Below are 23,834 nucleotides of genomic sequence, written 5' to 3'. Positions count from 1 at the left end.
CCCATCTCCTGTAAGATTGCACGTCTTGCTCAGTTCAGGAACCACACAGAAAATGTAATGAGTGGGAGAAGTTTTTAACATGCTCCCTTGAAGATAAGTAGTGGAATCAATGCAGAGAAAAATCTTATCTCATGGTTAGTTCAGTCACTGCGGATTAGAGGTTGTTTTCCTGGTTGGTGGCATAATCTCAAAATCTGGAGTATATGTGTCCTTCCTAAAGAATATTTCTGAATTTGAAAATCAGATGCATTTACTAATTGCTCACATCTTATAAATTATGGATCTATCCTTGAAGGAGCCTTTAACAATCTATTAAAGCCTGAATAACAGAGCTATTCTCCAGCTTCTAGATAAACAAAACAAAACCACAGCTTTAAAAAAAAAAAAACAAGAAGCCTCTTCACTTTTTATCTTAATGGAAGTAAACCTAATCAAAAGCCAGCAATTAATGAATCTCTCCAGGGTTTCTATTCTTGAAGAGATTAGAGTTACAAATGCTAAAATAGTTTCAACACGTAGGTGTGGTGTTGAGCTCAGATCATGTATTTGTATCTGCTCAGCTAGAAATAAGAGTTGCTAAAATCCAATATTTGGATGAAGACTCTTCGGCGAAACCAGTCAGTCAGTCGACAGCTCCTCCAATATTCACTAATTTATGTGTGTAAAAATGTCCTAGAGTGCCAATAAAGTCAGTTCCTCCCAGGGAATGCATTTAAAATACTCATTAAAGAGGGGTTGTTGCACGTATGAAACAAAGTGAAAGTATGTTTTTAAGAAAGTATTTTCTTGTGAAAGAAAAGCAAAGCTCTTTGAAAAGAAGCTAACTGCTTTTTCAGGATTGGACAGCCAGCCGTTTGCTTCTTGCAAAAACCCAAAAGCTCAGACTGAGGTTGTTTAGCTGAAATTTGGCAAGGTTAACACATTTTAACTATGTGTAATCAGTCCCTATGTTCAGAAATAGAAATAGCCTTTTGCTTTCAGGAGTGGCCTGACACCTTCACCTGCAGTTTGAATAGAAAAATATAGAAGTCCTGTTGTTCAGCTCCATCTCTGTACCAGATCTCTGGGATGTTTAATTCATTCTGCATTGCTCCAAGGAGTGGGAATCATGCCAGCCAAGGGCTCCCATTGCTTCCGCAGTAGATGGTAGAGAAATTTTAATAAACACATTTACTTTTTCTGGCTGACTATAAACTTGCCAGTAATTTGTACCAACTAACCTGGCTGTGTACTAGGAAGAAAGAAATCACAGTATCTGAGGTACAAAGTCTGTCACTCATCATAGAGTAAATGAACAAATAAAACCTCCTTTTACTGTTAAATGCCCACAAAACATTCCTAGGATCTTCGCAGGCAGCTTACAGCAGTGTGTAATTCTGGACACCCTGTTACAGACTGCGTTGCATATGTCATGTGTATTCTTCCATTTGACTTCTGATCAGACACTTGACCTTTCATAAGCATCGTGGGAAATGCATCCTTTTTCACCTCTCCTTTTTGTTCCCTCTATAAAGCTTCAACCACTTGCTGTCTCAGGCTGCATGTAAGCTGGAGAAACCCAGAGTGCTTCTGAGCTATGGGAGACCGTGAGCGCTGGTCCTTCTCCTCCTCCTCTTCCATTTTCTTTCCTTGGGAAGGAGACTTGGGCATGGATGGGGTCCCTGTTGTGTTCCAACCAGTTTCATGATCTGGAGGACCAAGTAAGCAGCCTCCCAAGATGTAGTTCAGCTTAGACACAAGCAAAGATGTCATGGGGGTTTAGCGTATCACAAATAGGAACAACGAGGAACTGAAATGCTTTTTTCTTCTTTTGCAGATGATATCTTGTTTTGCCAAAATAAATACACCAACTTGGTTCAGTCCACTGACATCTCGGGATGCCTGTGGCACTGCAGTCGGCACTTTGTGTAAATATGACCGTGAAGCATTGTGCGGTGAAGGTGACAACTAAGGTCAAAGCTCCTTGTGTTGTTAGGAAAGCACCTCTGCTCCAAGTACTGTACGGTCTAACTACAAAAAAGAAACATCAAAGCTGATAGTTGACACAGATATCCCAATGCAGTGCTTGTGCTGCTGGCCCGCGCTGCCTCTCTAAAGCAGTTTGCTAAGACAGCCCTCACTTTGTCTTTCCTGGTGAAAGCGTCCCGAGACCCTCGCATGTGCTCACAGCTTCTCATACGCTTTGGCAGTCTGAGGGAAACTGATGAAAGGGGATGTGTTTTCCCATGGTTGTTACTTTCCTAAAAGCCTTCCAGAGCGTTGATATTATTTGGTTTATGAAGTAGCAGTTTGTGCAATTTTATGTTGCCTAGAAAGAAACCATGATTTACTTGATTGAAGCTCCCAAAAGCAGGGAAAGCAAAAAGCATCAATCTCTCCAGTTAGAAATTCTGTAACTGGGCAGCTATAAGCTGTTGTGCTTTGAGTTTCTGCGAAATGTAGCTACTACTAAACAGCCCAAATGGTAAAGCATTTTGTAACAGCATAATGCTCTCATTTTAGTCTTTCCGATCTAATTTATGACCAAGTTTTCCCTTGGGAGATGATACAATAAACTCTTCTGGAAACCACTCTGCAAATATGTTGAAGGCCAATCGGGTATTACAGATATAATGTCAAAATTCTTACTGATTTGCTAAATATGTAGTCATCCATAGCTTTCCTCAGGACAGAAAGATGTTAGCTGTGAAGATGGGGTTGTTACAGAGTGGAGTCTTTGTCTAGGTGGTAATGTTGCTCAACATAACCAGCTTAGGATTTATTGTGTGCACTCAGGCAGCCCCCTGTACCTGAAAGCTAGACACCTCCTAAGCAGATACACAAACAGAGGAAGTATGTTTTAGACAGAAAACATTGGGAAGTCTCTCAGATATTGATGTCAGCCTGATCAGTTTCTCTATTCAGATGATATTTTTACTGAAAAGTGGGCATGGACACATGGTGCAAGCTGACACCTGAGCTTAAGTCTAACTTGGTCAACAGGAAGAATACTTGGATATGTCTTTTAGACGCTGTATTTCAAAATTTGAAAGCAAAAGTGTCCTGGTTTGAGGTTGGGGTTTTTTTTCCTGTTATTTACCTATTATTTCTATTTAATTTTCCCATTCTGACATTATTTTGTTATTTTGTTTATTACTGTTTTATTTTTCACATCCCACATTGTTTTCCCAGCAATATTTTGCAAAATGAGCCAAGATACACATTTCACAGGCTCCCCATGTGTTTGTCCATCACCATCACTTGTGTGTTATTTATAGGGCTTCTTTTCCAAATGCCAGATTTGGGAATTGATCTGAAGTTTAATGGATTCTAGACTGGCATTTGTTTTGTCTCCAAGCCCTCCCTAAAATCCTCTGTAATGTGTATTAGTTCAGACTCAGCCTAACTTGCCTCATGTATGCAGACTCGGTAAATAACTAACTACACAGCTAATTGTCCTATTCTAATGTAAGAAGAGTCCCACTCTTGGAATAATGAAATGTAAAAACCTGCCATTCAGAAAACAAAGGCTTTAGTTCAGCGACTCCCTGCAAATTAAGTGGCAAAATCTTCACTTAGAGTTTTTTTCTTTTTAGGGCTTTAACAAAAGATGCATCTAACTGACTCCTACTTTAAATTTGAGGAAACAATGCTATATTCAATCCATTGATCTGCTGCTTAGGATATTATTAATATTTTGTAAGCGTATTACCAAAGAAGACCAGCTGTCTGTGAGGACAAGAGTATGATTTAAAGTTTCTACCAGCTGTTTTAAATGACTGAATGATAGTTCTATTCTGCAGCCATGCAGCAGTGCAAGGCTCCTCAGGTACAGCTCTTTACAAAATTACGTCTAAACCCTTCCTTTGCCTTTAATACATCTTAAAGCAAACTGAAAGACTACCAGAAGTTCCTCTGGTTTTTGGTAACGTTTGAATCTAAACTGCAACTTTAGTGTTTTGGACAATAAATTCTCAGCAGCTGCCAAGGCAGCTCTGGTTAGGATACATGGCTTGCTTCTGGATCAGGCACCAGAAAAATGTTTTGCACAATCTACATTCTCATATTGTTCAGCATGCTCAAACTTGAGGGGTTTTTATTGAAGCTTGTACAGCATATCTGAAAATCCGCTGGTGCTCAGAAGGGCTTAACATCACAATTTCATGAGTGTTGACGTAATTGAAGGGTGCATAGTGTGGAAGGAGACAAGACACGAGCTTGTTGTGGAACAAAATTCCTTCTGTGGGTGCTCTGTGTTAGCTTTGATGTTGTCTCTAAATAGGGTGTCCTCTTAGACATAAGAAATGTCAGTATGTATTACACATTTCTCATGGTTATGGATGGGGCTTTGAGAGAAGCTGGCAACAGCCATGTGCCTGAATCCCGTAAATGTCTCCTGAACACCTTTGAAAATCTCTGTTTATTGTGTCATTAAAAATTCATAACCATCAATGAGCAATGCATGGAACAGCTACTTGAGCTCCAGAAATTGCAATAAACTAGCTATTTCCACACTTTCGATGTTAGTGTTTTCCTTAGAGTTAGCATTGCAAGTGCTGTACCTGCTTAGAGGCCACGTTGTGGTTATTCAGTAAATGCTAATTTTTTAATTATGACAATGAAAGATGTATTGCATTGCATGGGTGAAAATGTATGAACAAATAATGAAACTGATTGATGGTGTTTTAGGTCACCAGCACATTCACAAACATGCCCGACTGAATTTCGGGAAGGTGGATATTATGATTGTCCTGAGAACTTGTTTAAAGTTAAGGAAGTGTTGTCTTTGCAGTATTGTGTTTCTTCCTCATAATAAAAACAGGAAACAAATTTGGCCAGTTGGATGTTGCACAGTTTTAACCAGATACAAATACGCACCTTTTAATCGATCAAAAAGCAAAATGTGAAATGCTCTGTTCAAGTGAACTTGAGATGTGAAAAGCTTCTGAAGGAGGTGACGTGGCAGTGACTATTCACATTTGTTATTTTAATCATGACTTTGCTGCGGCATGTTAATCTTTGTTAAAGTGGAAAAAAGAATGATGCACTTAGGAAATATTTTCCCCTTTGTATCACTTAGGAATCTGACTTTCTTAGGATTTAATGTAATGCGACAAAGCACACAGTTGACGTTGGAGGGTCAGCCGAGCTCCTTGGATCAGAGTCAGGAGACGTCTGTTATCTGCTGGCAGCTGAGCCACACAAGGAGCCTTGCTGCTGCCTTGTGAAATGGATATCCCCTGAAAATAGAAATTACTGTATTTGCAACAGATGGGATGAAAAGTGTCCACTTGGCTTATTCCCTACTTATATCTAATTTAAAGTTCTTTGCCCTATTTCCCTCCCGGGCGCGGCACCCTGGCTTCCCCTGGGGACTGAAGCACCTCTGTCTCACTGTAAATGAGCACTGGAAAGGCAAAGGTTTTTGTCTTTGTCTCTCAAGTGAATATACTGAATACGTGTTCTTTATGGGGTTTTGATTTATTTTTTTTAAATGTTTGTGAATCAAACACACTCATTCTTCAGGTGATCCTTATCTCCTGCGCTTGTGTTTATTGGCACTTTCAAAGTGAGATCAAAGCATACACGAAATGTACTCAGCTTTTATGGGAAAGGGGAAAATTAACCTAAAAGATAATTAGTTGTCTGGGGTCCCACAAGCATGGGCTGACTCCCGCAGCAGGTTGCCGTTGCTCCGACTCCTGTGCCGGGGACACGTGTCCGGTCAGATGAGGGCTTTGCCAGATCAGGTTCAGCGACTGGATAAGTAACGCGTTTGCAGCTGAAATAAAAACCTACAACATAACTCTCTTCGGTGCCTTAGCCACAGCCTAACCTTCCCCAATAGATGTTAAGAAGACGTGTTAATGTTTATGAGAAACATCAGCTTCCCTAATCGTTCATTGATCTGTTGTTCTGGGCAGAATGATGAAGTTTACGCTGTTATTTTGCTCCGTTTCACTCAGATTCATTTGACTCGAGCAGAAGGACGATTTAAGATGGCAAGGAACAATCTTGCCTTTACTCCCAGCTGACAGGATAATTCTGGCTTTGCTGTTGGGAGCTTAAAATGCTTTACCTGTGCTCAGCTAATATTAGTTGTAATTAAGGGAATGGGTTGTCTAGAGCTCATTTTTACAGTTCATCACCTGAAAAAAGAACCTCTGAAAATAACCCTTTTCTTTTTGGTGTCATTTTGAGACCCCGTTTCTCTGTTTGCCCTGCGCACGCCCCCCCGCACCCTCTGAGGCGGCTGCCTGGGCACGGCTGAGAGGAGCAGCGGCCGCCATGTTGTGGCAGTGCCCTGAGGGGGCACCAGAAGTTTCACGATATACAGCTCTGACTGGATCCGTTGTCATTGAAGGGTGGTTTCTTTTAGGTTTAAAAACAAAAAATTGGCTATGCTGGGAATGGTAGAGGCTGCTAGGAGACTGGTTTATAGGCTACCGTACCTGGTTTTGGGGTGCAGGGCAGTGCTGGGACATAGGGACAGCAAGCTGTGGAGCACGTGTACCCATCTCCTGTCTGAAAATGTAGATGAAGAGCTTTTCTCTGGTAAATATATCAGACTTGAATCCTGTTGAAATAATGCTGTAATGAAGTTAAGGGGGAGTCCTACAAAATCAACAGTAGTCAGCAAACAAGACTGTAGGTTGCCAGAGTTCATTTGGTTTTCCCCCTTGGAAACTTTTAGCTTTAAGTCTGTTGGTGATTAATCTGCCTCTTTCCATTCTAGTTATAGGTTACGGGAACAAAATGCAGTTATTTGCATCTTTGTCTCCTTTTTTTCTTTCCTGAGGGACAGACTCATGAGAAATGCGTTTTTGCAAGGACCTCCAGCCCTGGCAGAAGAATCAAACTAGGAGGTGACACTCAAAACTACCGCTGCTGTGAATCACTCCACCTTCATGGTGGGACACAGATTAACGTTGAAGCAAAAGCAGCATTATAGATAGAGCATTAGGATACCTGAGCTTATACTTAATTTCAGGAAACCTGAACAGGAAAGTGTTCCACCTTGTATACAAAGGATGGGAGGTTCAAATCATGCCTAACCTTGGCATAAGCTGCAGAGGAGGAGATCAGGCTGTCTTATCCCGTCTGGCATGGGGATTTGTGAGTCTGCATGGAAGACAACAGACATCTTTGCAGTGGCTCCAACAGGGCTTGGAGTGAGCTCCAAGTGGGCAGGTGTCCATTTTCAGTAAGAATCATGTCAAAACTAGCAGCGACTGGCAAAGTGACAGCATTGGCCAGGAGTGGCCAAAACCTGTGCTGCCTCCTACACTCCCAGTACGTTTTTTCAAGCTGGACCAATCAGAAAGCACACCATCTTGCAAAACACATTATTGCTCTGCCTTTTTCATTCACATTTGAATTAAGAAATAAAATGAATCCCCAAATTAATATAACAGACCACTAGATTTGCTGAGTCTGATTGCTGTATTCCAGTAAATTGGAAACCCTTAGGTTTATTTTCATCATTTTGTTTTGCAGCGATTAGCATTACAGTTTCTCTAGCAAATAATAGGTGTTGCAATACTGGTGGAAGCCATGGGACCGGAAGGGACCCTCTGGACTGTCAAAATACTTGCCATAATTTGTTACATCAGTTGGATAAAACAAACACAGAAAGTACCAAGGCTTCTGTGTTAGGGGCGGCAGTTCACAATTATCAACAACAAAACTTTGCTCTTTTCTCCTCTTTTGTTTGTTTGTTTTATTTTTAATTTTGGAGTGAAGATTTGCTGGTGAGTGTGTGTGTGTTTAATTTCAGTGCCATGCTGAATTAGGGCAATTTCAGGTGGATTTGCTGTACGGCAGTAAATGAGACATACCCTAAAAATAGAAAACATGGTTATAAGTGACAAAACCTGGCAGGGTGGACTTGGTCAGATACAGCTTTGGAACCACTTTTAATTTTTTTCAACTCCATTCCAAGTTAAACATCCTTTTAAATTAATTACAGCAATCATAGTATCCTTAGAATATCAGTGGAGAAATTGAAGCCATGAGTATAATCTTAATATTTCCTAATTCTGAAGAGAGGCTACAAAAGCCAGCTTCAGGAAATTTTTGCGTACGATGAAAAACAAATTCCTGACCAAACTGGCTAAGCTGAAATGTCTGAAAGTAAAGAGCTATCATGAAAGTGCTGGAAAGCTTCTGATTATAATGGAATCAGTGTCCCAGGGTATAATGCAGCTCTACATTTAATATTGAGCTACTGAACCGTACTTCTCAACCTAGCTCAACTCACTGGGTTCTCATCAAAGTCCTGTAATGACACTGTGCTCTGTTTAGATGCCAAGCAAATCTTGAAATAGCTCCAGAGCTTTTTCAGCAGCTTCAGCTGAGTACAGATGTCTGACTTTAGAAGGACAGCTAGTGCCTAGAGTCTGTGGCATATAAATCCTTCCTTATGTATACTGCCACGCTTGTTAATAACCTTATCAACTTTTATAAACCTAATTAAAAGGCTCTTACACACTTACATATAAAATCATGGCAACAACTCTGAACCAGCAAAGCAAAAGCCTGTCCTTTGTGTTGCAAATCCGTGTTGCCTTTATTAATGATACATACACAACACATTTAATTTGATGCCTGCTATTGTTTGGCTGTTTGTTTTTATTATGGTATTGACTGGAGTCCCCATCATATTAGTTATAGTCTGTGCACATTACTTTAAGCAGATTTTTTCTTTCTGTATGTTGTTTAAGGTATTGACTTTGCCAAAGGAAAGAAAAAAGTGCATGCATTCACTTAAGCGCACAAGTAGTTATATCAATTTCTGTCCATTAAATATACATACACACGTAAATATGCATATACATATACAGTGGTTGCAGGCTGTTGCAGGCATGGAATTAGGTGAGATTTGAAAACTGTATTGGAGACACCCTTTCCAACATGGAGGTCCTGTTTCCGGAAGCAGCTCTGGGCAGGAACATCCCCTCAGCCTGTGTGGAGTCCTGCTGAGGATGGTGGGGCTCTATGTGAGTGTTGAAACGACACTTTTCAAAGGCATTTTCAGATTTCTAGGCCATTTTAAATTGCTTAGAATGAACTTTGTTTTCTAAAAGAGCTTACTTTTAAATCTTTTTTCCCTTTCTAAAAATATCTTAGTTTTGTTAATCTCTTGGACTTTGAAAAACTGTTTCTAGTTACTGGGTTTTGGGGTGGTTTTGTCCTCTACAGCCCAGGCAATCAGTTCCTGAGTATAAGCAGGAGTGGTTTTGTGTAGTTCATCTAAAGCAAACAGATTTCAGCTAACCCAAAGACACAGCAATCATTTTGCTAAAGCTTTTGATACCAGTTTTGGTCAAAGTCTGGGATATATATCATTGTATAATTCCAGTACTTCCAAATGAAACTTGACATTGAATCTTTGCAAATGTTCAGTGATTGATTTCATTTAGAATTACAAAAGTGGGTATTAATACAGCTGTGCTTTGTCTTTACTCTTCCAAAGCTGCACCCCCATTTCTACCATCCTTTCCTGTTTGATAGTGAGCTCTTCCATAGGTGTCTCTCTTACTGCGTGTTGTGTCCCATCAGCTGCACCCTAGAATATCCTGTATAATAGAGAGTTACTTGCAGACAGACAATCTTATCTGGGCTGTGGAATTGCCCCAGTGGATTCTGCTGAGGTCCTGCAGAGGCTTTTGACCTGCTCCCTGCTTTGAATTGTGCAACATCATCCTTTCATGCACCTTTAATACTTACTGTGAATTTCTGCTCAAGTTTAATAAAACTGAAAAGAATGTCTACGTCTTTATTTTCTAGTTTTCCAACCAGTATCTCTAATAAACTCAGTTAAATTGAAACAGAAATGTGGTTAAGAAGTTGAAACAGAATTTGTTTCCCAAAGTTGATTTTTTTTCTTGGATATCAGCATCTCATACTAAAGCATCCACTGTATGAGAAATTCAGAACAATTAAAAATGGATTATTTCTAATGTATTTGTTTAATTTTTGTCTTTCAGTCTATCCGAGAAGTCACAGGCTATGTTTTGGTGGCTTTGAATCAGTTTGAATACCTGCCATTGGAGAACCTGCGCATTGTTCGTGGGACCAAACTCTATGAAGAGCGATATGCTTTGGCAATATTTCTTAACTACAGAAAGGATGGTAACTTTGGACTCAGGGAACTTGGTTTGAAGAACTTGACAGGTAAGTGAAATTCACAAATGTTATGGATTAGTTGCAATAAAAAAATGAGCTTGTTGAATATTTGCCCCAGTTCTCTCAGTCACTTGCATTCTGCAAATAACAGAGGTACCACGAGAGGCTGACAGTTGTTACGTTGTTTGAGAGGCTCATTGGTACTTAATTTCATTCCTTTTTGGTTCACAACTGTACTTTTCTCAGTACTGATCAAAGGCTGCGTATGGAGATCACGCCAAGAGCATATTTGAAACAAAAATAGTTGTTGAAAGGGTACATGAACTTGTTTCTTAGTTTTGAGAACATGAGCATGTTGTTTTCCTTGTGATCCCTGGTTATTGCACGTGTGTTGCTTTAGGTGTTACGTATTTTCTGCCAATTTAGCTTAGGATTAGCGTCCCCTCTGCCTCTGCTCTTGCTGCTGTCTGTGTCACCACCCTTGCTGCTGCACTGGGAGGGGGTGAGGGGAGAGAAAGAGGATGGGAGGGGGAGTCTGTGTCTTTGGTGTATTTAATTTTAGAAATCCCTTTCCTAAGCAAAAATAGTGTATTATATATAGTGAGAAAAGTGCTTATTTTCTTGAGGGAAAAATTTAAGCCAAGTCCATGGTTTTATGTTTGTTTCTAAATTCAGGGCTGGATCATGATGTAGGGTAGATCGACATTTCCTTTCACCCAGCTGAGGATCTACAGTCAGTGGTTTGGGAGATTAAAAATTGGCTAAATATCACTGGACTGTAACATAATAAAGTGCAGGCAGTGGCAAACTCTTTTTAAGGGCGTTCACTGGAAGTATTTTATTTATACCTGCTTCATCATCAGCTACGATTATTTCTACCCTAAGCTTTGGTGGTTATGAAATGGCCTTATTTCTGCTAGTGGCTCATTGCTGACTGAAAATCACTGACCTGAGCTGGATGTGGAGTTTGAACCTGAATACAGGGAGGTGGGAGCCTTCTGAACTATATTTAGGCACCCTTCCCTCTGCTTTTTTCATGTCACTGTATTCAGAGCGGCATACCAGTGCTTACAGTTCCTCGTTCAAGCCTCACCGGGCTGTACAGCTAAGCTTTCAAAAACAGGAGGGAAAAGGCGGCTTGAAATATTTTACAAAATAAAACAGTTTTGTCTGACTCTTTCTGATCAGGCTCTTCTGGTCATATTTTTAACAATTTTCCTTACTGAGACCATCACACTGATATCAGAGTGCTTCCCAAGGTCTCTAAATCCCTGCCATCTACTACTCTTCTCCCTATCACTGTTGTAATGCAATTCCCTCCTCTTCTGTTCCCACATTTCTTCCCACCTTTCTGATTTAGAGGGTTCATTGTGGCTGTCTGTGCCTTCACATAATACAGAGCCATAGCATCGGGTAATAATAGCGTTATCTGTTTCTTTGTATGCTGTTTCTTGTCTGTGGGTCTCAAAATGCTTTGTAAAAGACATTAGGCAGTGTGAAAGACAAAGAGAGGTGATGTGAGCCCAACACCAGAGAAGGACTGGAACCCTTTCCTCCTGGGTCTGAGGCTGCTGTTCTGCCAGGAAGTGAGGGTTGTATTTTCAGTGCTTGTTTAGCCATGGCTTTGCTGCTTAGTAAGGTAAAAAACCTTATCTTGTAGGCCCCAGCTCAAGATTTTCTCCTTGATCCAGCTGCCCAGCGCCAATAGGCAGTTTGTCTGACTCCAGAGATTCTCTCTGGAAGCCGCTTTTACGTGATTGGCACAGCACCAAAACTGCCCTGCAAATAACTTGACTTTCTTTTCAGGTATCATAAAAAAACCTGCCTTAGCTCAACCTCTGAATCTTTCCTAACGTGAGATCATCACAGCCACTTCGTCTGATTCAGGTGTTTACAAAGCCCTCTGATGGGATTATTTGGCTCACAATGTATTGTTGTCTCTTGGAAGAAAAGTGCCCTAATAACACTAGCTTGTCTCTACTGAGCGCTTAAAATAGCTTCTGGGTGCTGAATATGAGCCAGAGCATGCTTCTAAATACTCTTAGTATTTTCTAGAGAGTGTGTGCCAGGGCCTCATGAGTCTCTTCAGCAGCTGTTCTTTGACCATTTTGTATACTGGTTAAGATGCACCTGGCTATTTTAACCCACAACCTTTTTCTTGTTGCATATGCTCTCCCAGAAGCATATTAATACTTAATTTATTTTCCTGACACATCTTTAGCATTAGTAGGTGCATAAAAATGACTGGTGGATGTGGGAGTCGGTGATGTTGCAAGGCTGCAATAGATCATCTGTGTCGGAACCTATCCTGTGTCTACCAACTATTCTGTGTTTACATCAGAAACAACCAGTGATTTGTTATTAAATTTAAGATGAAGCAGTGCCTATGAGCTTACATCCTTCAAGCTTCTAGTCCACTGCAGATTTCAAGAGATTGGCTTTGAATGGTGCATCTCTTCCACTTGAGTAAAATATAAACGTAACTCCTGCCTTTCATGTGAAGAACTGTCTTTCCAGGGCTTATGCCTTGCTCACAGAAGTTTGGGAAGTTCTGTTCTTATTTGTGCAGTGTCTGGATAATGGGATCCTAAGGGTATTTCTGCCCAGTACTGCACAATATACAAATACAAATGCTAGTTCCTGTGTTAAATAAACGAGGAAGCTGTGCTTACCTGTAGATCATCCTCAGACTTAACCAGAGACAGTTTCAGCCTCCACAGTACCATTGCGTTATTTTCAGTGTGTTGTTAACAGCTGTGTTTTTATTGCCAGATATCAGTTTTTCATATTTAAATGTAACTTGAGATGCTTGAATTTCCTCCCTTATGCTATATATATAAAAAAAAAAAAAAAAAAGATAGCTATGATGGCCATTTTATCTCACACAGAAAGCATGATCCAGTTCTCACTCAATGTCTATCAACCCGAAAGGGAGTTTTGTTTGTGTAGCACAGGCCAGGACTATGTCCTAAAATTCATGTGACACTTCCAAATACTCTTTCCTATAAAAATCCTTTTCTCACTTGTTACAAAAACTCAGTCAATGGTTCCATAGAAGTGTCAAAACCAAACAGACATCGAATTAATGAAGTGGCTGCTGCCATCTCAGCTGGACTCATCTCAGCTTGCAGATTTAGCTGCCAAGTAGCCTTAAAGTAAAAAGGAAGGTTTGATACACTGAACATATTATTCAGCCTGAAATCAGCAGAATAACCGATGCTGAGGGAGAAGGTATGCCACCTTCTTCCATTCGTTGCCTGTGAGCTAGTGCAAATCATTCCTGTCTTCCCCAGGTAGCCAGGCAGTCAACCTTAACTTATCCAATGAAAGGGCATAATCATTGTTCACACTTTGAGTACTCCAAATATAGAGAATACCTGATGGCTGCGTTTCTATATGGCATTTATCTTCATGAGTGGGGAAAGAGGAATGACTCACAAGTGCCAAAGCCACTTATGAAGTATTCCATATTTTCCTCTGAGTGAAGATGAATAAGAGGGATCTACAGCAAATGATGTATCTTTGACTGAGCAATGATAACCTCATCTCCCCGATTGGTCTTGGGGAGAGAGACTGCTGCGTGTGTGCCTGTGCAACCATTGAATTCCTTTAATATATTAGAATAAAATGGACTTAGCAGTGATTAGTTTCAGTAACACAAATAAAGCACTAAAATACATAGTTTCTTATCTGCTTGTTTTGCTGGAATGGAGATAAATGATAAATTAAGATAACTGAGGTTCAAGTGACAAATGCACATTGTAGCTGAAAGGATTTGGTCGGCGATAGCCAAAGAAAGGAAATCTAATTTAATGAGCAGGAGAATCACAAGGAAAAGACCATCTTCACTGAGTTTAGGAAGTGATCCATTGTACATTTCCCTTTCTACAGATTTTTGTAATAGGTTTTATTTTTTTAGGTTGTGATTAAATTTATTTTTAATGGTTCTATAAAAGAAAATTTTAAAGTTCTATGATCATTTCTATAACATTTTCACCCCACCCCACCCCCATGAAATAGAAAGTGCTAAGGGGTGCTTTAGAGGATGGAGAAAAAGAATGATCTCTCTTATGAAAAATGTTGCTTTTCAATTAGTTTCTTGGTTGTTTTTTTTTTTTAACAAGGACTGCTCATTTGCTGTAATTATATTGCAGCTTGATCAAGTTGGAGGGAGGGGCATGGGAGGAGTTGAATTTTCTTTCAGTTTTGTTCACTGTGCACATTTTGGATATACAACATTTTTGGAAATCTTGTTGAGGTACCCACTTGGGGCCTGAGCTCCTTCAGTGCTGTGTGGCTGCATATAAGCATTTTTGTGGCAGGGATTAAGGCCCCTTTTTATTGCCGTGAATGCCTGTGTGTGACACCTGGCCTGAGTGGATGAGACTGGGGTATGCTGATTATGGCATATTCCTTAATCGCTGCGGCTTCGTACTAGTGGGGCGAGCTGGGAAGAAAGCAATATGTAACTTGCCTCAGGCTTCCTATGCAACAGGTGGGCAAGGCATCACATCTCTAACCTCAGAGAAGTGTTGCTAGGATACACGGAGGATTGAGGAATTTGTTTAAAAAATCCCTTTGGTACCCTCTGCGTGCAGGGCTGCAGCTGGATTTATCTGCCCTGTCTGTAGAAGAAGCCGCAGTGCCTCTGTGACTGCCCTGGTGGGCTCCTTTCCCTATGTCCTTGGAGCTGCGTGGACCACAGACATTTGTATTCCAGCACATCTTTGCTGACCAGCTGCTGGGTAGGAGAGGAGGGAGGAACACCTTGAGCACAGCTGTGCTTCCCCTGGGAAAGGAGGGCTCTTCTGTGTGGTGGCACGGACCTCAGGGGACCAGGACCTGCCGTGGGTTCCCCTTGCTCACCTCACCACTGTGGAAAGAAGGGCCAAGGCTTGTGGCTGCCCCCATGGTCATAAATGCAAATGTGTCTGCTAGCACATGTCTGTTTCCTCTCCCCCAGGACACTGTTAGACTACTTCCTTAAAAAAAAATCGCCCTATTCCAGCTACTGTTCTCCTTGAACATCGTAGGCGGGATTTGACCGCCAGGAGAGTCCAGAGACCGGTCTCTGCTGGCAGTCAGTGTGCAGCCACCCTGTGCTGAGCACCGAGGCAGTTACTAGCGCGGATTCAGGCTGCTCCCTGCCAGTTGGCATCGGTGCCTGGGAACGCTTCCAGGCACTCTTCGGCTTATGGCTGCAGACATGGCCCCGAGGAATCCCAGATAAGGGACCTGCAGGCTGGGGAGCAACTGCCTCCAGCTAGCAGAAAATTGCTCACAGGTGTCATCAAGACAAATAGGTATATTGTATATGGCCAGAAATGAATACTGATTTTGAGCTCTATGAGATTTATACTCATGAGTTTATTAGGTTCAGTAACAAGGGTGAGACATTGTTTTTTAAATTTCAGTAAGGCTAGAGTTTTGCGCAATCTCTCTGAAGGGTTTGGATATGCTTTTGTCATGCTAAATGGTGTAACTACTGTCTGTGATTCTTTGCAACTTGTTAATCAACTTTATGCTCAGTTTTATTTCATTCAAAACACTTTACTGGTTTCAGTTCTGTCTCTAGTGTTAGAAATGCGCAACCTTGTTTGGAATGATTATGGCAAGGAATTAAACAAAAAACTCATAATCGTGATGATAAATAAGTAAATGATTTTAATTGGAAATTCAAAGGATCCCACAGAAAGTTGTTTGTTGGTGTCCCCCTATCCCCCAATATTTTCACATAAACTATGAAATGCATGTAGTGGATTGCAAATGGTCTAAAACAGTTTATTGAATACACAGAATGTTTGACATGAGTCTCCAGTGTCATGCAGCAGGGTAACTTCACATTGCACAGCTCCTGCAACAAAACAGGGCTTAAAATCTTGGGGAGGAGAAAGTAGGTCAAATCCTTAGCTGGTGTAAATTCGCTTACTTGCTTTGACTTCATAATGAATTGAAATTAAAATTGCCCTTTACTTTCTTCAGTGCATAATTTAATTCACGCTTTAATTTATAAGTTAACTAGTGCCTGACTCCCACTTAAGCCCTTTTAAGGATGTTGTATTCAGGGTGCTCTGTCAGGATTGATACCAGCTAATGATAGCTGACTCAAGGCATGTCTACATTGTGCAGCGGAGCTCTGTACAGGGATCCCTTAGCTAGCATCGAGCCTAGCTAGCTTTAGAAACAGTGTTAACTGCGCCACTTGGGTCACATGCTTGGGCTAAATAACCCGGCAAGGTGGACGCAGCAGATTGCCCCTGTCTAACTATGGTCTCTGAAAACAGAAGCACATTGTCCTGGGATTTCAGGGTCTAAATTGTATGGCTGATGGACAAAGAAGGGTAGTAGACTGGGAAGAAGGACTGGGGTCTAGAGTAGCTAGAAGAAATGCTTCCTAGCCCTGTTGTAACCTACACCTCTGCTGCTTTCTGTTGTGAGTCACCACTTCTACAAGAGAGCCAATAATGCTTGCCTACTTTAATTAATCTAATTTTGAGAGTTTCATATGACAATGCTACTCAGAGGATCTGGTGTGATGTGTAATTCAACTTTTAGCGCTGACAAATGTTATTCTAAATGTCATTATAAAAAACATCCAGGTATGCTGCCATTGTCACCTGATAATGCCACGTAAAATAATAATGCCATTCATTCTCTTTTTCTTGGCAGTTTCTCCTTTTCACCTCTCTGCAGTAGTTCTCTCTATCTGTGCATTTTTCAATTATGAAGTAAGAAATTCTCCATGTTCTGGAGGTGTGAAACACCCTTTAGCTTTTTAGAAATATGGGCAATCAAGATAAATCCAGTAATACTGAAGCTCTCTAGTAAGGGAGTAGCTTTGCCTGACTTCAGTGACTTGAGAGCTTTAGCAGCACAGGGATTTCTCTGGCCACATGCTTCACAGGGAGTTAAACATCTGAGCAGAGTAATCCCTCCATTTCAATCACACGGGTCAGGAATGGGTAGCATTTCAAAACATCCAACTTTGGCAGACAGATCTGTGTGGAGCTACACTATAACTTAAGTAAAATGCAATAAGCATTACAGTTGGGAAGAAATCGTACAGTTTATAGTGACAGCACTGCTGAAAATAAATATCCCAACTCCCCACCTGCTTGGGAAGGAAAGAAAGAGCTGCGTTGTACTCCAAAGCCCAGGCCAAGCTCTGGTCTTGACTAGGTATTTTAGAAATTAAAATCCTTGCTACTCTAGTAGTATGTCTTCTTCAGTTCAGACGAATGAAAGAAGCATTAATTTCAGTGGGTTTTTCTTTTTGGGTTGGTTTTTTTTTCCCCTTTTTCTCTCTACGGTCTTCTGAATTCATTGATTTTTCTTATTTCCTTCTGACTCCTTGTCAGAAGGAATTTGGTGCTTTTGTAAAATAATTAAAGTATTGTATTACATGAGGAATGTAACCTATCAGCACTCCCTAGCAAAAGGCAGGTTACTGAGCAAGGTAGTTTGGTTGCCACAGGGTGATGGGCTCTTTCTGTCTGCCCGCAGTGGGGATGTGAGCTGTGAGCCACTGGTGGGGCAGAGGGACCAACCTGCAGCAGTGTGGGGCTGCTGATGTTTAGGGCTCAAAATGGCATGAAACTTTGGGTGTCAGGTGTCAAGTGTAGTCCCTTTACTTAAAAGATCAGCAAAGGCATTTCAGTGGCTTTGCAGCATACATCTACAAGGCAGCATACGCTTACAGACCTGGATTTAAACCCAAATCCAAGAGTGAGCTCCCTTTTCTAGCTGTTCTTGCCAACCTATAGTTAGGGTTTAGGACACCGTTCATTGCAAACACAAAAGTCCCACTGAGTTCAAAGAAGGTTGGATCAGACCCCTAGGTTTGCACAGTGGAAATAATTGGTGTTCCTTGGATATTTTCATGCCTGTTCATTTTCATGTCATTTGCTGCTGAGGGAAATTCCCAAGTAATTCTATATGGAGGGACTGGGAGGCAATGAACCAAAAACTGTTTTATTTACTACATGTAGCTCCAGGGAAGCCCTTGCACACAGAGGAGGCAGAGAAGCCTTGGCACGGGGGTAAGACTGTCACATAGCCTTCATTGCCTGCAGGCTGACAGAGGGAAGTGCTCCCACCTTCTGCTTGGCCAACTCCATCCCAGGCTGCTTTTCCTTGCCTACACACAAACCTTTTTCTTGCAGCATCGCAAGTTTGAGCCTGGCCAGCACTGGGACTAGTCTTGTCAAAACCAACATGGGGTAGTTTTAACTTGGGTGAGTCTGCAGCAGCCTTGAGATGTGCGGCAGTGCAGGGCCAGAAGTCAGCAGCAGTTCATTAAGAGTTTATCTGAAACTGAGTTTGGTCACACAAGCTTTGTATGTTTGGATGTGAAAGGCAAATGCTGCTGTTATGAGGACACATTGTGTGTGTGTTAGTTTGTGAAAGAAGTTGTTCCAACAGATTGAGCCTGTCTGCAGTGTTACGCTGACAGGTCCTGCCTGCGATTTCCAGGGTGAGGGAAACTGTTTTGTTGGCTTACCCACATAAACACTGCTTCTAAATTTGCACACAGATAACAGCATTTCCTGATGGGGAGCAAGGACTTTGCCATTAGGAGCTTTCCTTACGTGACTGGGGGAAGTAAAAAGGACTGACAACTACAGTTGTCTCCAGAGACCCTTTCTGGCCTGCCTCATTTGCTGCCCAGGCCCTGCCCCATAGCAGTGCACGTGATGGCAGGGATGTGTTCGAGGGCAGCAGTTCTAGGCAGCTGGGCACACCAATTGTGAGTGTGCTTTGTAAATATTGAAACACGCAGCCACCTGCCCTGCCTCTCTGCAAAGCCACTGAGGCAAACGCAGAGATGGGCAGGAAAAGGTAATCTTGAGTGGAACATAAAAATAGAAATGCAGACCTGTAGAAGAAGGGAAATCACTGGGTGAACAGAGGTAAGAAAGTGGGAAACACCCAAATATGTGCCCCGTAATCTAATGGCAGAGCAGAAGGACTCACCCGAACTGTAACTGCATTACAGATGAAGGAGCAGACACACTGCACAGGAGTGCTTCTGATACAGAACTGCTACAGTTCCCTGGGACTCCAGACTCCCTGGTCCATCCCACCTAGTTTCGCAAGAGCCACTTTCCATATAAAATGCGTTTTGATTGGTCTGAAGTGACAGCGTGAGATAATGAGAGCGGGAGGCAGGTAATGTGTGTGGACTCAGAGCTGTCCGTGGGCTGTAGGAGCCTTTTGTGCATTGCTAGGAATACGCCTGCAGGCATGGAGTGGGGGAACAAAGGTATCAGATGAGGAGAATACGCTGGAGGCCTTTTTCTTTGATGTTTTGAAATTGCTCAAGGGGCTGTCTTCTCTGAAACCCCTTTGCCTTCCTTTTTTTTGTCTTCTTTTGTTTTTTCCCCTTGGTGAAACTTTCATAGATGTGCTTTCATTTCTTTAAGGCTTAGAAGCAAGAGGGCATCCATCTGGCCAATCATCATACAAACGCTGTGCTGACGCTGGAGTTCCCCTGAGAGCTGGCTTCTGCTTCTGCCTGTCAGAAATAGCATAGCCACGTGTTTTGGGTTTGAAACGGCGGGTTCTCCCGATGCGGGGGCACAGAAGGAAGGGCAGCATCAAAGACGGCTCTGTCTACTGTGCTGGAGAGAGGAGAGATTGTGGTGGTGGTGGTTAGGTTTTTTTTGTGGTGCCTATTTTTTAACTGATCAGCTGGGCATGCATTCAGATTGATGCTAAAGGCTGTGAAAAATCTGGGAGCTGTTTCCATCACAGTGCAGGGGCTGTAGAGTCAGTCAGCTTCAGAAATGGCTCTGGGGCGCGGGTACCTGAGGGCAGGATGCAGAGGCTGAGTTTATGGGAGAGGTTCAAGATGTTCCTGCCAAGACTATTGCACAAGGTGAAAGAAGCTCATCTGCTCCAATTTCCTGTAGGTAGACTTCAGTTAGAGCTAGTAGCAGATTTTTTGAGAACTTTTGTAAAATTGAAAAACATCTAACAGGGAAGATTTTGGTGAGAAAGGAATAGTTTAAAAACAAGGGGAAAAGTGCTGAAATTGTCAAGCACCATCAGTTAAAAATGAAAATGTATGGTTCATGATATTTAACAGCTTTTCATGCTTTCTTCTATAAATTAACTCACATTTTCAAGAAGCAAATCAAAATAATTTGTGTTAATTGAGCAATAATAATTGAATCTGGTTTAGACTAAATTTTCTTTCCCATTGGATTTCAGCTCACTGAAGTATCTGGCGTTGGCTATTTACCTGGTCTAGAAAATGAAAGGTTTTAAAAAACCCTTAAAAAGGGTTAAAAAGTTGTTTTCTGCTCATATTTCATCCCAATATCAGTCATGAGATACTTCCTTTGTTGTAAGAGTATGTCCAATGGAAAAGAGATATACAGAGCAAGTTGTAAATGAATCAGCTCAGCTGCTGGTTGTGGTGCAGAACTGCCAACATGGTTTGACATAAGCTACCTGCTTCTTGGCAGGGTAAATTGGTTTTTATTCCGGGAGCTGCTTGCTGCCATGTTTGAACTTAACCCAATATACTAGCTTCAGACTGCTGTGGATGTCCCTAGAGCAGGTGGCAATCACTTCTGAGGTTACATTGGATGCAGAGCTCCAACTTCTGTGCAATTCTGCTAATTTTTAAGCAATATGACAAACTGTGGGCTCCCAGTATGTCTGTCTGGTTCTGGAGTGGAGAACTGAATGCAGGAGCGCATTGTGTCTTGGAGTGGTGCCCTTGGTTTACTGTTGTTATAATTTCTTTTTTTAAGTCAAAGCAACATCAAGTAAGTGCACCTGAATTAGTGGCAGGCTTTGCAGTGAGCTTTAGGTCATGACCAAGTTCATTCCCTGACCTGAGGGCCCGGTCAAGATCCTACTGAAATTACTCTTTACTAGCTTTGTATGAGAAGCAAAGTGGATGGGTAGCTGTCATGGTTTAGGCCACATCGTCTCCTGGGGCCGTGGGGAATCCCAGATGCAACCGACAGATGCTCCCCTCTACCCCTCTACAAAGAGAGAGGCAGAGGAGGAAAGAGACTTAGGAGTTTAGAAGGAACTCAGCTACTTTAATGAAATACTAATCATGAAATAAAAAGGAATAATGAAAAATATATACAAAACCGTATCAAGCTCCCGAGATGACAATCGCGGCGCTGGCTGGCAGTGGGGCAGTCCCAGGCTGGACTCAGTGACGGACAGGAACTGAATTCCGGATCTGCATTCAGGATCAGGATCACAGGCAGACGAAGAGAGTCCTCCTCAGACGTCGGCCACTGAAGGAAGAGAGCTGACCCTTTGATCGCTCAGTTTTTATACTGAGCATGAGGCAGATGGGATGGAATACCCTGTTGGTCAGGTTTGGGTCACCTGTCCTGTCCGCTTCTCCCTGCAGGTGGGACCCCACTATGCTTTTCCGCTTCCGACCCTCCAGCGGGGCAAATAACAAAGTTGGTTGGCCTTGGGTGTTATAGCAATAAGCTTAAGCAGGAGCCTCTCTGCATACCATGCCTGGGCATCAGCTATAAACAATTGGTCTTATCAATTTGAGAGAGTGAACACTGCACAATATGCTGCTAATTTCAGTAGTCAGAAGAGGCCCAGCTAAGAAGCGACGTTACTGAACAACATTGGTCCTGTTTTACCTCAAACCAGGACATTCCACCCTTTATTCCATACCATTTGCATCTTTCTCAGGTTACTATCACTTTTATCTATCAAATCTATACACACGCAGATATATATATATATATATATATATATGGATACATGCAGGCCACTCATCTAGGATTTATGTTTATAAATAAAAGTTTAAGTCCTTTTAGTTCATGATTGCAGGATCTCATCTCAGGGCAGGAAAGATGGTACAAAATTCATTGTGGTTTGTGCCCACAGGTAGTATGTTCATCTTGAAGAGCTTGCTGGACACCATTTGATGAAGCTAGCTCAGGTTTCATCACCACTATGTTATCCTGAAAAACACTTATTGAACAGTGTTAGTATTATATAGTGATCAGCATCATACTGCTCAGGACTGAGTATTCTCTGGTGGAGTTAACTGAGTTTCATATCCATGAAATAGTAATGATTATCTTACCCTAACACTTGAATTCTTTACAAGTCTCAGCCAGTTAAAGATACATTACCTGAGCACAGTGTTATAAGCGCTAATAAAAAAATCAGAAGATTTTTTCTGCAGAAGAGGAGCAAATGTTAAATAATAATAAAAAAGTTGCAATGCAGAAAAGGGTAAGACAAATACAGGGAGGATAACGGCAAAGCTTCCCGTCCCTTATGTGGTCAATGGGGAAGCTGGGGTGGACACAGCTGAATGTGTCTGGCTGTGGAAGAAAAGGCTGTGGAAGAAGACCACGGGGGTTGATAAAAGATTTTTCCTCATGTTGAATCGATAGTTACAAGCTATTTTCTGGGAGAGTCAGACATGGAACAACATTGGCAGGATGTCCAAAGTCTAGTGTATCCATAGTGTTGGTGCTCTCTGCCAGCCTCACCAGGACTGAGCAGGAGTTGCATTTTGTTCTGAGATGGTGATACTACGATCCCTGATTTTTAATTGTTTTTTTTCCTCAAGAAGGAAACACACCGCTGGCTCTTTTTACAGACCAAAGTGCTGTTTATTTATTTCTTTAACAGGAGACATATGCTACTCTTCAGTTAGATGTCAAAGCCCTGCTACCCAGAGTTGTCCCCGGCTGGTGTTTGCTCATGGTAACATGCAGTTGCAGCCAGCCAGGTTGGACTAGTGCTGATGGCTGGGGCTGTCGGCACGGCTGTCCAAGCTCCCCCTTGGAGGCTGTGTCAGGGAAGTGGCAAAAGCTGTCAAAGGTGGAAGGGATTATTGTTCTGAAACGCTCCAAGTACAAGATGAACCGGGTAGATCAGGAATTGAGTCTCTCTCTTCTTTTTGTTTTTTGCCTATGCAGGGTGCGTAGGAGTTCTGAAATGATGCTGTTGTGACCGCACGGCTGTGGTTTTCTTCACTCCTGCTGAGTTAACTATTACTTGTGGTAGCTATGCTTCTGGCAGTCACTCTTAAGTGCTGATTGTCGTGGTTTAGGCCAGTTACAGTTGTGCGCTGTAGTGCTGCTGTCATGTGAAGGTGACAGTCTTGAAATGCTTCAGCAACAGCTGGACTCAGAGGCTCTTCTGCCTTAGAGAGTGCGGATCTTTAAGTGAGGCTTGATGTCTTAAAAGGAGGCGCTGAGCTAAAATATGCATAGGGTAAGGTTGCAAGGGCAGCAGCATCCTCTGTGTGTGTCAGAAGAAGAGCTGAGAGGGATATTTTAATGGCTGTGACTGCATAACGGCTTAATCCCATGGGCTGTACAGTTAGCCCCACATGAGCTCAGTAAATCTCACTACAGCCCCCATTTCATCCAGGAGCAAGACTTCTAGATGTTCAGAGCTGAGTGGTTTTGATTTAATATTCAGAAGCATTCAGCTTCCCAAATAAAGATAATAGTTGTGCTAGTTGAGAGAATTATTAATATCTTAACATGCCTTAGTTTTAGCCTTTTATTCCTCCCTTTCTAAAAAAATTTCTTACCACAAACCAGCCTTGAAGTTTGGAAAAGTAATCCAAGCTCTGCTGAGCAAATTTGACTATACTGATGGGTTGAATGAGCTATGACCTCTGCTGACCTCATTCTGCTCCATTTCCCCTTCAGGCTGGTAGCATTGGCTGGAAGTAAACATTAATCTGTTAATTTAGCCTCTGG

The 23,834-nt window shown here is 41.9% G+C and overlaps 1 protein-coding gene across 1 annotated transcript in view; it reads left to right on the top strand.

Annotated features, from left to right (window-relative positions):
• ERBB4 (erb-b2 receptor tyrosine kinase 4) overlaps positions 1 to 23,834 on the top strand; it is a gene marked incomplete at its 5' end in the record, with an annotated part of 657,878 nt that overhangs the window by 330,209 nt on the left and 303,835 nt on the right. Inside the window, one exon of the mRNA XM_082483856.1 lies at positions 9,969 to 10,155. Coding sequence (XP_082339982.1) covers positions 9,969 to 10,155 — 187 coding nt within the window. The remainder of the gene's footprint in view (positions 1 to 9,968; positions 10,156 to 23,834) is intronic.

Source organism: Vanellus vanellus, assembly GCF_965231255.1.
Source record: "Vanellus vanellus genome assembly, chromosome: 5".
Lineage (NCBI taxonomy): Eukaryota > Metazoa > Chordata > Aves > Charadriiformes > Charadriidae > Vanellus > Vanellus vanellus.
This window is presented reverse-complemented; position numbering and strand designations above follow the sequence as displayed.